Consider the following 17,721-nt stretch of genomic DNA (forward strand, 5'->3'; position numbering starts at 1 on the left):
ATAGCTGGGATAGCATGGCAATGTTATCAGGTTCACATTTTGTCTGGAAACCAGAAGAATAATGTTGAGGGTTTTATTTGAGATGGGGAGGGAAAACAGTGAACCCAATGTATCCTAAAAATCTTGAGTTGCATGAGAATCACATTTATTAAAAGCACAATTCAGTTAATACAATTTTAATTCTGAACTGGTTTTGTTTCCCTATCTGTGATTACTGATAGATAGTCAAAGGATTTGATTTTGTACAAATAGTCATTAGTCCCCTTAAAAATTAGGATATACAGAATGGTATTGAAAGAGAGCCGTATGCTTCCAAAACATCAGAAGGGTTGGCTAAACGTCTGTAATACATCATATAAAATTTATGCCAAGTGAGACTCCTGACGTGGACTTCACCTGTCTTATATAATTTGTTCTTACCCCTCAGGGTATGAGAATTCTTCACTATATCACACCAGTAAATTATTAAGTTAGGAGAAGGAAATGCAAGAAGATACTGTTATGTAATAGGTTATGTCATCAGCGTATGCATACAGAGAACAGTTTCTTTAAAAGGAAGGGAATGAAATGGAAATCTCCAGAGAAGTTACAATCAACTGTTGTCACAGGATCAGCAGCTTTGGTGAGTCTGTTTCACTAGGAATGAGAGCTATGTCCTACTCAGTGCAATTTGGCCTGCTATTGCTGATTTTGCCGCTTCTCATAGAATACTTTTCTGTTGAAGTTTGATATTCTTTTGTTTCTGTTCATCTGCATTTGTTACTTGTTTATGGGACTGCTATGTATAACTTGGTCTTCAGACTGTATTTTTGCATAAAACGTTTTGCCTGCATGCACAAATTCTGAAGATGACATCTGTGTAATTTACTACATATTTCAAAGAGCTCAGAGTCGCACTCAGATTTCTCTGACTTAGAAAAGTCACTGGAATAGCTGTGGTTTAGGCTGTTTTTTTGTGGTTTTTTGGTTTTTAATTTTAATTTTCCTTTGTCACTCCTAAAAGTTTTTATTTGAAGCTGCAAAAAAAAAGGAGCAACAGTAACACCTGCCATAGAAACCATGTTTTGACAAAGGTAAAGTTCACACTGAATTGAAAAAATAATTGGATTTGGATCTGGATCTGGATCTGGGTTTGTTAGGTTCAGGTGGTAAAGAAAAACACAAACTTAATAGCTGTTGGTATTCAGTCACTTGTAAAGTGACTTAAAGAATGAGAGGGAAAGGTCACACTGAGCATAGGCTTAAGTTTTCTAAATGGATTCACACAGAAATAAACACTTAAGGAATTTTATAAACTGCCACTGCCTCTTGCAAGTCTGGCTTGGTTATTCCTCCTGGCCAGCCCAGAAACCCTGGGCTCCATGCCTTAGCAGCTGACTCAGGACATGTGCTGGTCCCAGCCTAGAGGCTGGAGCAGACACTTCTCCACTCCTGTTTTTAAGACCAGGGTGCCAACACTCCTGGTGTGACCAGTTCCTGGTGCCAAGTCTCCTCACACAGGTCTGAGCTGCAGCATGCCACACACTCATTTAGTTGGTCCAGAGAGCTGTGGCTGCTCCAGCTACTGTTGCTGAGGCCACACTTGCTTCAGGTCCTGTCCCCAGTCTGCACCCCAATCTGACTGTAATTGCTGGGCCAAATTCACTCATGCCAGTCTCACCAGCTGCTGGCACCTCAAACTTACAGCACTCACATACGTGGGATAATGAGATTTCATGGAAAGATAGTTAAGACAGCATTTAAAATGAAGATAGGACAGACACTGACCAGCCTTGGTTTTCATGAAGGCTGTCCTTTTCCATCTATTCCCCTCATTATTCCTCCCCAGCCATCTTCCTTAACAAGTTTTGCATAGCTCCACAGACCAAGTTCAAATCCTTATGTTCCTTGTTTCCCTCATTGTAATAGTTACAAACTCCAAGCTGGTCCTCTCCAAAGCTGTGAATGTACTTTATTAATGGCCTGTCAAACAGTGACTGCAGACATTTGGTCTTTTGTGTGATCTCTGCTCCCCATTGTCCCTGAGTCCTGGGTGGTTTTATTTCTGGCTTCCCATCTGCATTGGAAAGCTCCCTGACTGGATAACCTTAATAAAGGCATCACTTTCACCTTTCACATGCTTTTACATAACTCATTTTTATTTAGTGGGAGAAACAGCTTAGGAAGTGATGATGCTGCACTAAGTAACTGCTTTCCTAGATATAGAATTTTTCTTTTTCCTTCAATGAAAAGCTTTACAGATATCAGATGATAGGAAAAAAAACCAGTTGTCTGTGAAAAGAACTGTGGCCTATATTATCTGCTCCATTCCCCACAAACTTCTGTGCTTGCTGCTGCCTCAGGGTACAGCAGACAGTAGCTGTGACTCAGCTGAGGACGTAGCTGTTGCCACAGCTGCTCAGTGCTCTGTTTCTCAAGGCAGTAACCCACAGCAGCACCCTGGTTTTGTCCTTTCTACACTCTTAGTTCCTTCTTGCTTTTCTTGTGGCAAGGACCCAGACACATAAAAGGGCAGGGGGCAAGACCTCTCTACTTTGCACCCCTACAGATGTTCCAGGATCCTCAACAGCCCACAAACTCTTCCTGACAATGCTGTTGAGCAGATTTAATTGGTTTTATGTGTAGAAATTTGGTTAAGGCACAAACTGAAACCCAGGAGGCTCCATCTGACACTTTTTTACCATGAGGGTGCCTGAGAACTGGAAGGAGTTGCCCAGAGGCTGCAGAGTCTCCTTGCTTGGAGATACTCAAAAGCCATCTGAATATGGTCGTGAGCAACTGGCTCTAGAAGGCCCTGGTTGAGTGGGGAAATTGGGCCAGATAAGTTCCAGAGCTCCCTTCCAACCTCAGCCATTCTGTGATTCTGGATATAAAAGATCCTGAGTGTTATCTATGCCAGTGGATGAAGGTTCATGAAGGTACGAAAACTGCAAGGAGTAATGTTTATTTGTGGTGAGGTAATAATGGGTATGCTTGAAGAAAAAAAAAACAGCAATAATGGGTATGCTTGAAGAAAAATTATGTTGAATGTGAGGACAGCATAACAGTAATTCATATAAGGAATTGTCTTCCAAGGCCTGCTAGAGAACCTCCTCTCTCAGATGCTGACACTTCACAAAATTGTCCCTGAAAGAGGTTGTGGAAATAATCCTCTTCAAAGTTGCAGGATGGTTCTCTTGTCTCTAATTTTGGTAATTTGTAATTTCCTTCCTTCTCTTCCTTAGTCTCTCTCTGCCATCAGTACCAGTTCTTTCTGTGGTTCCCCACCCTTTCCAAATGGAGTGAAGAATGACACTGCCTGAGAGAGGAGGAGGAAACGTTACCTCCTGTTAATTTACTGAGCTGTCCTATTGCCAGGACAGCAGAGAGAGATTAAAGCAGGGAAGCAGACAGAACAGGAGGGGGCAGGGAGTCTCTGGTTACACTCTCCCTCTGTGGCTTTCCCTCACCAGTAACATTCTCTCTCAGGGTGCTCTGAGGGACTTCAGCTGAAGCCTTGTGCCTGTTCCACTCCATGATTTTGCTGGGGAGGGCAGACAGGAGGACATTGCCCTGAACAAGCCCTGCTCCACAGGACATTGTCTCTGGGGATATGACTGGGGATGCCTCTCCAACGAAAGCGTTCCGATACCAAGAAACTCTGGTGAGTACGATACCTGCAGCAGCACAGAACGTTTCCTATGTGACAGCTGGCTTCCCTTCTCTGCTTAAGGGCCTGAAAACTTTCGTTGCCTACAAATATCTTTCCCTGTTTGCATTAGACAAACTACCTGAGACATGTGCCTGAGCACATGCTCCAATAGTGGCTTCCTTCAAGGGAGAATGTGCCCATGTGCTCCTTGAATTCCTAATCCTCAGAGGTGAAAAATTTTCAACACCAGGCAGGTTAAAAAATGCTGGCATGAGTCAGAGCTGAGTCTGCAGAGCTACACAGAAATGCAACTGCTGGTTGTGAATGGGTTTCTCTTATCAAGACAACCACAGATAAGGCACTGAAGCCATTCCCTGCCCTTTGTTACAGCTCCTACAAGAAGAAGCAGTTAGAATTCTGCCATAGTGGTGGCTACAGGTGCTGTAAGAACATGGAGCATGATGCTCTATGGCATCCTTTGGGAGCATCCAGTGGTGTCTTGCACTGCTTTGTTTATGGGTATTTGGATGCAGGCTGTTGAGCCTCTTTCTGCTTTAGCTACTTTAAAAGCTAACTAGGAGAAATGTGATTCATTGCATGTCTGTGAGTCCTCACACTTTACTGGACAAGTGGAGGTAGCAGTTTGTCCTGTGCCTAAAAAGTTTCTTCCTTTGGTCCCTGAAGTGAGAATTAGCATCATACCGTCCACAGTGCCTAAGAACCACCATGGATTATATCCCAGCCTTTAAAAATGAATAGTAGCCTCTTTGTGCCTGGGCATGCAAAGTTTTGGTAGCAGTGTTTAGAGAGAAGTAAGACTCTGTTGGGGCTGGGGAAAAAAATAAATCTCATCTTCTTTGAGCTGCTGCAAAGAAAGATAGAGACTTTTTTACATGTTTCTTTCTGGCATTTCTTGACCACATCTGAGTAGGGTCTTGCACTGCTTTGTTTTATAGGTATTTGGATGCAGGGTGTTGCCACACATTCTGGTTTTTGTTTCTAGAGCACCTAGTTTAGTAAGGAGAAGGTATGGAGAAGGAAGGGATGATATTTGGGAGCAGTGGGCTGAGGTGAAGAACTGGAGAATGGCTTTTAGTCAAAAACATTCTGCTGCTGAATACTGCTTATGTGTATGACAGAGTACCTTAGAGATGAATGAGGACTGTATGATCTTCGGTGTGATCATATAGCCCTTTATGACTGAAATCTTAATTTCCAAATCCAGACTTACACAATGAAGGTAAATTTCTCAGTGATCCACGTAGGCACATCACAAGCACACGCCCTCAACTCAACAGTGGTTTTTTAAGAATGCTATTTATCACATATCAAGTATTAACATTGCCAAAAGAGCCAATCAGTACAGTGGAAGGATTAGGATGTATTTAATCTTTCTTGGCCTGATTTTCTGCATTCAAATATAAAAAAAGAAACGTCAGAAGTGAGTCGTATCAACAGTAGAGCATCGAGGCTGAGCCTAATATAGGACATAAAGGGATTGCCATGATCTGTTTTATTGTTTGCACTATAAACAGACAAGTAATGATTGCATGAGGTACTGAACTGTAAGGAAATACTACAAACCCAAACAAAAGCAGTGGTAAGGAAGAGAGCATGAAACAGCACAAGATACAGAAGAAGTGAGTATGCTACTTGGATAAAATGGCTCTATTTCTTCTGCAGGTATAACAAACTCATAGATCTCTACAATTTTCAGTTTTAGGTTTTTGGTGTAAAACTAGACTAATCAGAGTAAATAGACTAATAAGAGTTTTCTTGAATGCTTGTGGGAAGACACAGCTAGCACCAGATTTCTTGAGTTCAAAGAGCATGATTCGTATAACTTGAGCTAAGGCAAATCTTTGACAAAATATTTGTCCATTACTTAATAGCTATTTGTGAGAGAAAGACATACAATGTATTGCATTATATTAATTAATTCATAAATTTATCCCATATATTTGCCTCTGAGATGTTCTTCTAGGTTTCCGTACAGGACAGGATTGTGTAATAAATTATGTCTGATTCCTTGAGTACCTGCTAAGGTAAATCCCAAATGACTAGTTCTTTGTTGAACTCAAGTCATCCCCGTCCCTGATAAGAGGGCAGCAATGCTAGGACCTGTTTGATTAGAGATGACTCTAAAGTTAGGAATTCTTTGAGAATGACCATATATACCCAAGTCCTTAGGGATCATAGGCAGAGTAGCAGCTAGTTACTGCAGCAGCTATTTGCTGGATCTAATCCAGGCATTAGTGCTAAGAAGGCACTGCATCACTAATCTCAACTGAAGATAAATTATTTCTCAAAACAAGCAAAATTAAGAACATTTATAAGGATTATGTAGCAATTTAAAAAAGGACTGTAATTCTGGATGTTGTTGCCTCAAGTGTTTTTGCCAGACGCTCTCAGGACTTGAGTATCTTAGCAATTTACACCTTAAAATGCTATCTTTAGGAACAGGCTCCTCTCAAGTATCAGCATTACATCTGTTCACTCCATGTACTCAGTCATGTTGGTTCGTTCTTGTTTGGTGAGTGAACAGAAGCAGAGAGCACTTCTGAACTAATGCTGCACACATCAGTTTTCAGACATAAAGCTACCACTGCTCTCTGGGCATGCTGCTTGGTCATAAAAGACAGACAGTAGGTCATTGCCTGGCTCCAAAGACTGTAGGAATGACTGCTATTTTCCTCTGATTTAGAAAATCTATTGCAGTGTCACAATCCACGGGCAAAGTCACTTATGAAGCCTGTACATCTTGGGGTGAGGAGAGATGGTAGATGAGGTAGCTGCTGGTCATGCTGGTCAGCCTTCAAGGTCACAAACCATCTACATGAGCATGCTGATGAGTCAACTGACCAATTCTTGTTCTTAAGCCCCTTCTATGATTTAAGTATCTGTTATTGTTTATATACTGTGGCCATCTTACTAATTTTTTTCTGCCTCCTGGCTTTTTCTCTTTTTTCTTTTTTCTTTTCCTTTTTTTTTTTTGCCATTTCCAATAATTTCTTTTAACTATTTGTTTCCCAGGTGTTCATGCCTCTTAGTCACTTACTCTTTTACCATTCTCTTGTTGCTCTCACATACCTTCTCCTCACTCTTGTGCTCTGCTGGTCTCCTCAATTTGTTTCTCTGCTCCACTTGCTCTCAGTATACATGAGTGTTAGGTTTCACAGCTGTGTTTTTCTCTGTGCCTTCCTCACATCACTGCCATTGGATTCTGTTCTAAAAATATCCCATGTGACCCTTTCCCTGTGCTGTCCCAAGGCAGAGGGGGGATTCTCCCCAGCTCCCCTCTCCTCTTTTTATTTTTGAAGGTGTTGTCAATCATACAGAAAGTAATGTTAGAAGGCAGAAGAGATCTGGGGAACTGAGGTCATGAGAAAGATCACTTGTGCAGATTTGTGTTGCCAGTTCCAAAGCTGGAGAGCACAAAAGATGCAGATGAACATGGGGCCAAGTTGTATGTGGCAAGATGTAGGCTTCAGACAATGACAATAGAAAAGAAAAAAAGGAATTCTTTCTTCAGTCCCTTCAGTCTCCTTCAGTCTCTGCATGGGAGAGATGTTCAGGGCTACCCTACCTGTTTAAAAGATGGGGATAGGAATTTTTGCTATATTTTGCTGTGATTTTAAGCTCTGCTGTGAGAACTAGCAGCTTCTTGAGGAAATTTTCTCATTTCCAGTTTGTATTGCTAGCGGGTCTGGTCTCCATCGTTCTATTAATAATTGAAGTTTGCCTGCCAGTATTTTGGTTTTGTTGCCATCAAAGCAAAACCACAAGAATCACAAAAGGATCTATAATGGATGGAAACATTGGCAGCATCCAGTCCAGCCCCCTGCTTGGTTATGAATTCCCCTTGTTTCAAGTCATGGCTGTTGGCTCTTGCATCTTCCTCGTGCCTCTCAAAGGGGAGCCTGGTGCTGCCTTGTCTACACCCTCCCTCTGGGTGTATTGGCATTTGCTGTTTGCACCTCTCTTCCCTGGGGTGAATAAACCCTGCTCCTTCAGCTTCTCCAGACAACCATCCGAGCAAGACTTCCTGAGGTGACACCCACAACTGCACACCTGTGCTATATATTCCTGACTTAAACACCTTTCCCATGGAGAAAATTCAGTTTAACAGTAGCACATGCAACAGAAATGGTACTAAAGGCTTTACTTTGCCTGACTGTTGCCCACATTGTCCTGGTATGGGAGCAGCTACAGCCCCACAGGAGCAGGTTGCCGGCAGATACCACATTCTGGATTGCATCATCCTGGCAGGGAGGGCGAGGAGCCTTTTCTGCTACTTGCAGAAAAGCATTTTTTAAAACCCATTTCCAAAATAATTCAGGTATTGGGCTCTGTTTTGAAGGTGTCCAGAATTACATTTCCACGAATTGTACAGGCCTCCTGGCCAAAGAAATAAATTCCAAGGGCTGGCAGCATGCCAATCAGTCTAAACATTGCCATTGATCTTGTGCTGTAGAAGGGAAAAAAACTAGTTCATGTGTAAATGGCACATGGGGGTATCCCCCGTTTGTGTGAAACCTAATAGGGTAGCTGCATGCTATAAGCTTTTTTTATATGGACAAAGAAAATACATGATTGCTTTGTCATCTGGTGCGTGCTGCTTTGGCAATATAGCTGATTCAATTATTTCAGGCAAGTTTGGGATAGGGGGTACATGTGTGGGAAGACCTTGTGCAAGAATTCCTGACATTAAGAAAAGACAGACCTGTTGCTAGTATAATTCTCAACAATGGCAACAGAGGTGCAAGTGGAGTACAGAGATTAGTGCCCCAGCTGTACAGCAGGTGGCATACAAAGTATGGTAGATGAGAAATAATTGATCAATACTGAAATGCACAGCAAATAAAACTCAGGGTAAAGTCAGCTACTGTTGTGAATCTCCACAAAATCACAGCAGAGAACCTGGGCATGAAGAAGAGAAGCTGGCAGTAAACATGACATAAAAATAAGTTATTTTGTCAGTGTTTACTTTAGCAAAGTAGCAGGGAGTTTTTGCTATCAGTATGGATGGAAGAGCTTCCATGTACCTGTATGATAAAATGATCACTGTTAACTTGTTCATGCAGAGGCAGGACAGACAGAAGTTTAATAGTGCTGGACACTACCTTCTTAGAACCTGCTTATCTTAAGTGTTCATATTTACTGTTAATTGGCATAGAATTTCTTGATGGAACCAGATTTCATTGCTGTTTCTTTGCATGGGAAGGCATATAATGTTTTTGTATTTGTTAATCACACAATTCTCAGAACTGAACATAGAGGCAGCAGAGAGATCCTCCACACATTGTGACTGCAACAAACACTTTGGTCTTTGGACCTTGATAAGACGTAGTCAGAGTTAAAGGATTTGCTCACATCTTTAAAACTCAGGCATTTATCTCTTGAACAAATTCCTGCCTCTTGGTGAAGAAATTGATTCTTACTCATTCTTCAGGGAACCAAGTGGCTGTTGGGATTGTTAGTCATCCACTTCCATGACATATTTGTAAAAGGTCACGGATCAGGAATGTTTGCACATCATCTCTCAGCACTGAGAGCGGATTCTAGAAGCACACAAAAATACAAAGCACCTTCATCTACTGCACAGTGCTGTTGTGAGTGTGAGCGTCACCTACAGTTTTTCAAAGGAAGTCAAATACCTGTAGCTCTAAAAACTCTGACAAACTACATGTAGTATGTTGTTTTCTGATTTGGTGCCATGAGGAAACTACTTTGTGCACCCTCAAGTTTGTTTCAGATGGAAGTTTGTCCAACTAGTCTTACCTGTGTGTAGCCTGGCATACACATCCTTTGATTACATGTAAACTATTATAAGACTATAGATATCTATATCCTGAGACTTGGAGTTTCCCACATCTCTACTGGGACACTGAAGAGGAGAGAATTTGCCTGAAGACCAGTCACAGAGACTGATAAAGTATTTAACTGTGAGGAGGAACACACTGCTTTTAACAGCTACAGAAAAATAACTATCCATTTTTGAGTGTATGGTCAGCCAGGACTACTCACAGTCCTGCAAACAGATTTCAGAATTAGACGATGCTTTCTTCAGACCATTGGAAGAGGTCATGTTTGTAGTCCCTGGAAGCAAACCTGCTGCAGCAGTAAGAGCAGGGCACAAGCAATCCTAAGGATTCTGGAGTGCATTGCCAGCAAGTTCATAACAAGATAATCAAAGAGACAGTAAGAGGAGGTGCTCTGCTGGACCTGATACTTGAAAAGGAGGAAGGACAGGTTAGAGATGTAAACATCCAGGACAGTTTCTGTATCTGAGGAGGGAGGAGGGCTCAAAATAAGGTTTCAAACCTTGAGTTCAGGAGAGAAGTCTTTGACTCTTCAGGGATCTTATTGGAAGAATCCCATCAGAAATGGCCCTGAAGGGAAGAGGGGTATGAGAGAGCTGGTTGTTGTACAGAAATCATCTCCTCCAAGCTCAGGAATGATCCATCCTTATGAGCAGGAAATCAAGCAAAGGCAGGAGGTCTGCATGAATTAGGAAGGAGATCCTGACAAAACTCAGACAAGTGACCTGGGAGGACTCTAGGGACACCAGCCACATTTTAAAGGATGAGGTTAAGAAAACCAAAGCTCATCTGGAGTTTAATCTGGTGAGGGACATGAAGGACAACAAGAAAGGCTTCTACAGGTGTCAGCAGCAAAATTAAGGCAATGGAAAACGTGGGCCCTCTTCTAAAGAATCAAGGCAAATTGATTCTAAAGAAGATGATGGAGAGCAAGGACTCTCACGGGAGGAGGATGAGGTCAGAGAACATTTAAACAAACTGGGAATGCACAAATCCATGGAACCTGATGGGATGCACCCACCAGCATGAGGGAGTTGGTCAATCTCATTGCAAGGGCACTCTCTATTTAATTTTTCAAAGGTCATAGGGATTCAGAGTGGTAACTGAGGACAGGAAAAAAAACAAATGTCCCTTCTATCTTCAAAAGGAGCAAGAAGTCCAGCAAACTGCAGGCTGACTCACTTCAGCTCAATCCCCATAAAGGTGATAGAGCAACTCATGTTGGGAACCATTTCCAAACACATGAAGGACAGAAACATGATTGGGAGTGGCCAGCAAGGAATTGTGAAGGGAAAATCACATTTAACCAACATACAGTTCCGTGATCAGATGAGACAGCCTGGTGGATGAAGGAAGAGTAGTGGATTATGTTTATCTTTACTTTAGCAATGTTTTTGTCTCCCACCACATCCTCATAGTGAGCTGATTAAGTACAGGCTGGACAAGTGGACCTTGCAGTGGATTGAAAACTGGCTGAACTGCAGGGCTCCAAAGGTTGTGATCAGCAGCACATCCTTCTGCTTAGCTGTGGTGAGGCTAAACCTGGAGTCCTGTGCCTGGGTCTGAACTCCCCAGTTCATAAAATCCATGGAGTTACTGGAGATGGTTCTGCAAAAGGCCGCAGTGATGATGAAAGGACAGGAGCATCTCACATCCGAGAAAAGGCTGTAAGAGCTAGGATTGTTCAGCAAAGACTCAGGGGAGGTCTTATTATCTTATGGTAGACTGTAGATGGTGGAGCCATTCTCTTCTCAGCTGAGCCCAGTCACAGGACAAGACTGAATGGGCACAAATTGAAACACAGGGATTTCTGTCTGAACACAAAGAAAGAGGCTTTTGCATGACTGAGCACTGCCATAGGTTTGCCTGGAGTGATTGTGGCATCCTTGAAGGCATCCAAAAGCTGTCTGGACACAGCCCAAGGCAACGTTCGCCTGCTGACACGGCTTGAACATGGTATTGGACAAGACAGCGGGTGTCCCATCCAAAGCTCAAATATTCTGTAATTCTGTGATTAACTTAAGTACTCAGAGGAACAGCAGTGCAAATTACCTACTGGTCTACGAGATTATTGTCTTCTAAATATGACACAGAATGTATTTTTAATTCTTTGTCTGTAATGAACTCTGTTATCTACCCTTGTTGTTAAATGACTCACGCAAAACTGTCATTTACTTCTATTACAGAAAAGCAAATTAAAACTGTTTGCCTGCATCTAAATTCCAAGGAGTTTGACTTCAATAGAGCAAGACCCTACTTCCTGAGATACAGCCAAATTAACCTTCCCAGTTAATTTTCTTCATACCGCTCAATATTTTCCAGACCTCATTGTCCTTTCCAGCTTGGGAGGTTCTACTACATTTAACTGTTCCTCATACAGCAGCTATTCCATAATTTGACCATCCACTAAAAGTCTCCCAGTTCTACTGTATTCTTTTTGAGACTTGGGGAAAGAGAAAACAAACATTATTCAGATGTACTTGCACATTGTAGTTAATTAGGTATTATTATCCTACTTCTTAATGATAGTTCTAAATAAATGCTAAAGAGGTCATTATGATCATTCAGTGTAACCCCAAGGTCTTATTCTTACATATTGAGGGCTTACATGGTTTAACAGTTCTTGTATATGCAAAGCTAGAATGTCTGTTCCTCCTTTATCACTTCAGATTTATTGTGACTTTTCATCTGTAATTTTATTGCTCAATCATCCTGTTAAAGCCCTGTACAATTCTTCAGCCAGTCTGTTTTTATTCCTCTGAATAGCTTACTAGCACCCTGTGAGCCCTCATCCAGACCAGAGAGGTATTTGATATTAATTCTTCTTGGCATCGCGTTTGTTATCAACCATAGGGGACATGGTACTGAGGGCAGGCTGCTTTTAGTTCCAATTCCATATAGAAATAGGGCATGTTGGAAACCTCATTTCCATTAGTTTGAAGTCCATAAAACTCCAGGCTCAAAGGGCAAAAGAGCTGCAGGTTCACCTAGGCTTTCCAGGAATGGGAAAGGCAAAAGCAGGATTAAACACACAGCAGCTATGCAACAGGGTAGTGGCAGAAGAAACAGTCAGCATGGTGTAGGATCTTTATTCTAGAGATTCATGGAATCTTACTCTTGGGAAGATGAAGCCAGGGCTAAGCAAAGTTCTCTTGCCTACACATGTATTTTAGTGCTGCATGTGTGCATGTACATTTTGGCTGACATGATCTATTGACAGCCACCCGAACAGCTTTGTTCTTAAATGCTGCTTCCCTGACCTGCAGTGAACTCACTCAGAGCACGACTCTGAGCACTTAACTGCATGAAGACATGAGTGTTTTCCATCAGTTTACCTTTCACAATGCTCAGACAGACATATCAGAGCTGGTGCAAGGAAGGGAATACGACCATCCTTTCTTCATGGCACTCAGTTTTGAGACAGCTGTAACAGTTCAGGCCAATGCTGAAAAATCTTGAATCTCTGTGTGTTCTCTCTTCTTTAACCCAGCTGTATTTCAAAAACAGTACCAACTACTCTTATGCCATGACCCTAGAAAATATCTTTTTTTTTTCCTTATAACTGCCTCATACCAAAAGATAAAAGACTAGACTTGACACTTTGTCTGGAAATGTGGAACAAGGGAGACTAAGAAGGTCAGGGCCTGATGCATCACTGGCTTTTGATTAGACAGGTGCACAGTGTGACGGGCAGCCTTTTCTGTGCAGAGCTCAGGTACAGCATATTGCTCCACTAGTAGCCCCTCAATGCAAGCCTCAGAAAGAGTCAGAATACCTACAAGGAGTAGTCCTTCCCCTTGGGGCTCCTCACTCCCCACTAGTTCTAGCCCTGAGCTGCCATATGTTATCTTTATTCTCTTTTACTTTTCCATCACTGGGGGAACTACTTGAATGCTATGTAGCAAATAAGTAGTGTAATAATAGTGTAGTGGATTAACAGAATATGCTAAGATACCCTTTCCAAATCCTTCCACAAAGTTTTTTCACTCTCAGAACCTCTAGTGATTTCTGCTTCCAACCCAACTCTTTTTTCTATGTGTAGGCTTCTCTCTTCTTCTTTCCACTTTTCCAGATCAGTGTGTTTGGTCCTGTGGTAAATGGATCTTCTCTAAAGAGAATGACCAATCACCAGCTGATGATTTTTTGCTACTGAATATGGAGGACTGACACAACTGATTCCATAACAGTATTGCAGCTGAACCTGATATACAATTATTCAGCTTCTTAGCTGAAACCACTACTTACTTCATGGTGACCACAATGTGCTTAGAGTCAATGCCCCCATGGAAACAGCAAGGGTTAAAACATTAACTAGAATGGATCAAATGGAAAGCCACATTAAAACAAAGAAGCTCTTTAGTTTGTTAAGAGAAGTGTACAAAAAAGTGAAACATTTCCAGAAGATATGAAGGTTACTGAAGGATACCAGATTGGTATCTAAAGAGAACATGTGGTGTTCACAGAGGTCCCAGGATGCGAGAAGAGACGAGAATCTTGGCTCCATGTTTCAGAAGGCTGATTTATTATTTTATTATATATATATTATATTAAAAGAAAATTATTTACTAAAACTATACTAAAAGAATAGAAGAAAGGATTTCATCAGAAGGCTTGAAAGGAAAGGAATGGAATGATAATAAAATCTTGTGACTGACCAGACAGTCCGAGAGAGCTGGACTGTGATTGGCCATTAATTAGAAACAACCACATGAGACCAATCACAGATGCACCTGTTGCATTCCACAGCAGCAGATAACCATTGTTTACATTTCATTCCTGAGGCCTCTCAGCTTCTCAGGACAAAAAATCCTAAGGAAAGGATTTTTCAGAAAATATCATGGCTACACAGGTCCACACAAAAAGTCCTCAGTCCTTTTTTAGTCTGCCTCAGATCCTTCACATGAGTGCTGTCCCGTGCCAGGATGCAGGTGATATGCTTATTATCGGGTTGGAGGGTGTACTAGGAATCCTTTAGAGAGTGCTGACCTCCTGCCTTCGCAGTGAGATCTGCCTCTTATTTCCAATGCAGCTCTGTAAGAAAAATTCAAAGCTGGGTCCAGATCCTCCTGTGGACAGACTGTGGACTGCAGAGGAAGGCATCTTGATAAAAATGATGTTTCAGACCTGGTATCAGAACACAGATATTGAAGATGTTAATGCATTTCTAAGCAGATCTGAATGCTCAGCAGCTGATTCAGGGCAATGATCATGTTCCCCAGCACAAAAGACTATAGGTCAAGGGAGGACAGGTCTGTAATGATCTGTGTGGCAAAGCTCAGTATGAAACTGTATAGACAGACAGACGTCTGTTCATGGTCCTTCCACAAAGTACAGTTAGATTGGTGAAGATCTCCTGCAGGAAGACAATGGAGAACCCTCCTGCCCAGAGCAAGGAGATTACCTTGCCCCGACAGAGACCTCACTGCCGTCCCATGGGATTTAATGATGGCATTTGTAGCAGTTTTATTTGGAGGGAGAGGGAAGGAGGGTAAGGAACCTGTTGGCTGGCAGTGGTGGAGCCACTGGGGCCAGCTGTGCTTTCTACCAGCAAGTTCTGTAGCCAGAACTTTGGTCCCTGTGGGACGGGGAAGCACCACAGCAATACCCTCTGCATCCCTTTCCTCTTTGATGAAGAGCAGGTTGAAAGCTACCATGGCAAGGGTTGGCTGCATCTTCTTCCCAGAACATTGAATCTTCAGCATGTGGCATAGCTTGTCTGTCAGCATGATGGGTCTGAGGAGCCTGCAGACTTGTGTGAGCTTGTGGTCCTCATGGTGCCCAAAAAACAGTGGTCTGGGGCATTTCTGTCCTTCTCCTCCTAAGTAAATGTCCCCAGCCCAGCCAGTGCACCTGCCAGAGAGCAACAACTCTCTTCCTGATGCAAGAAAACCCACCAGAGCGAGTGGGATTTGAAACATTTCACAAAGTCCATCTCTTTTCTTTTTTTTTCTGTTACTGACTTATTCCTTTCAAAATATACTATAAATATAATGTGGAATAGAATCTGGCTCTGATATAGACAAGAAAAATTTTATGTACACCCCAGACCAAGGGCAGTGCTTGGCAAGTACTCTTAGGTATTGCTGCTGTTTCTGAACATCTAATTATGCAGGAGCAGGACTGAGAGCAATGGTCTTGAACAAACACAACATCCAAAAATCTGTAATTTCTCCTGAACTGTCCGAGTTTAGCAGCTTGTAGAACTAATTTCAGCTCCCAACATTAGTGAAAGTAAGAATAGTTTCCACAATTTATTCTCAGCACTTTCCTCTTCATTGGACCATTATCTCTCCACCATTCCTGACCTTGGTCAATAGTTTCCAGTGTCAACCTATAGCCCCTTACTGGACTCCTGTTCCAGGTTTAATATTTTTAGATGTCATGGACATTAAATGCCAGCCCTGGGACACAATGCCATTTAAGGGGAATGTCCTGCAATTTCTTCTGCTGATTTGTCTTGTCCTGGGCTTAATATACTAAGCTACCTGTCTCTTTGACACTTGGAGATTGTATCCCCTTGTAGCCCTGGTGTACTTCTTGCACATTTTCCCCCTTGTGACAATCTAAATTGGCTCTTGCTAATAGGTGTGCAGCAGCTCTAGTTTAAAAACCTTGACAGAGAGAAGACTTTTTGCAGCCTTCAGGCCAAAGAGTGGCCCGGTACTTGAACCTGGATGCACCTGCTTGATGCACTTCTTCTTCCCTTCCCCCAGCATCTTCCTGCAAGTCAAAGCAAGGGGCTAGAAGACAGAAGAGGGGGGGAGTCCAGTGAATGTCATGCTGACTCTCACTATCATCCCTGTATCAGCAGCCAGTGATAACAGCAAAGGTTATTGCTGCAGGGGAATTTCTTTGCCCTCATTTGGGATGGATTTATTATTCTGGCTGCCAAGAGAAATATTATCTTTCCTCTGTTTACCTTAGTCTTTATCTCGTATTACCACCAGGGATTGTTTCATGGAAAACAGGCAAGACCCCTGCTGTGGTGGAGGGTTAAGTGTTTTTGTATGGGTATCTGCATTTAGATGGGGGAAGGAGAAGGAAAACAGGAACCTTAGTCAAAACTTTTCAGGATTTACAACTGTCCTAGTAAATAAGTATATTAAAAAAATCTTCAATGGTAGTGATAACACATCTGTGCTACAGCCATTCTATTGATATCCTGTATCTCAGTTGTCTGAGATGGGACAGGACAAGCCAGAGTTGCCAACAATTTGTACTTAGCAACCATGGCTCATGCAAGCACTTCATAGCATTTGCTCTAACCATGTCAAGAGTCTGAAATGTAAGCAAGAGCCAAGTGTTACTGAGAAAATTTTTATGGTGGATGAGGGTTCTGTTGCAATCAGAAAAGACTGAACCTTTTCTCATTTCTAGGTGTATTCCTGATCCCTTCTTTACTGACATTCACATGGCCATGCATCAGCAGGAATGAAGAGCTGACCTGGCTGAAAATTAATTTTTTCCTTGCATCAAGCTTCTTGATCACTAGTTCCAGTACATAAAAAAATTAGGACTGTCCTTTTCAACAAGTCTGCTCCTCAAGTGCCCTAAAATAGGCAATGTGTTCAGTCTCATAGAGATCCATAGATCATAGGGCTTCAGCTAAATTACTTTTCAGGCATTTGAAAGTGGAACATATATCAGGAAAAAGAAATTATTTTTCTTGCATATCTCTAATCCTAGCCATAGCCTCCTGCAGTATTCTGTCCATACTCATGTTCCTTCTTCTTGACCAACCTCAACTCATGCACACCACAAACATGTCCTTGAAACTTTCCCAAAAATCTTCCCTTCACAAGCCAGTTCCTCCTCCTAAACCTTTCAACTATGGCCACACATCTTCATAGTTGGCCACATTTTACATAAGAATCCTCATTCTCCAGTTGAAATTAGCCAAATCCAGTTCAAACTCAGGAGCCTGTGGCTGGCCAGATCTGCACAGCTCATCAGTGCTCTTTCTTTCCACCCTCGTGGTGTTGGTCAGGCTGTGAGTCATAGCATGACTGACAGATCTAATGGGCAATTATTCATTTGACCTGTGCAACAAGCAATCCACAGGGAGAAGGGGAAGAAAGGCACAAGCTACAAATTCTCTGTGCTGGAATAATAACAAATTTACTGGCTTAGAGGTATCCTTAATAAGTTTTGATCATTAGAGAAAAGCCTGTATTTCCTAGATGTTCCTTCGTCCTTTCTGCTAAAAATATCTTCAAGCTGACTACATCAGAGAATGTTTGTGATGCAAAATTATTCTCCTAGAAAATA

General features: G+C 42.1%; 1 protein-coding gene across 1 annotated transcript in view; it reads left to right on the forward strand.

The window, feature by feature from the left end:
• The first annotated feature begins 3,544 nt into the window (after positions 1-3,544).
• Positions 3,545-17,721, forward strand: part of CLCN1 (chloride voltage-gated channel 1) — a 56,057-nt gene continuing 41,880 nt past the window's right edge. Inside the window, exon 1 of the mRNA XM_036406313.1 lies at positions 3,545-3,643. Within this exon, the coding sequence (XP_036262206.1) occupies positions 3,593-3,643 (51 nt within the window). The 5' untranslated portion in view covers positions 3,545-3,592. The remainder of the gene's footprint in view (positions 3,644-17,721) is intronic.

This window comes from Molothrus ater, chromosome 2 (assembly GCF_012460135.2).
Source record: "Molothrus ater isolate BHLD 08-10-18 breed brown headed cowbird chromosome 2, BPBGC_Mater_1.1, whole genome shotgun sequence".
Classification (NCBI taxonomy): Eukaryota; Metazoa; Chordata; class Aves; order Passeriformes; family Icteridae; genus Molothrus; species Molothrus ater.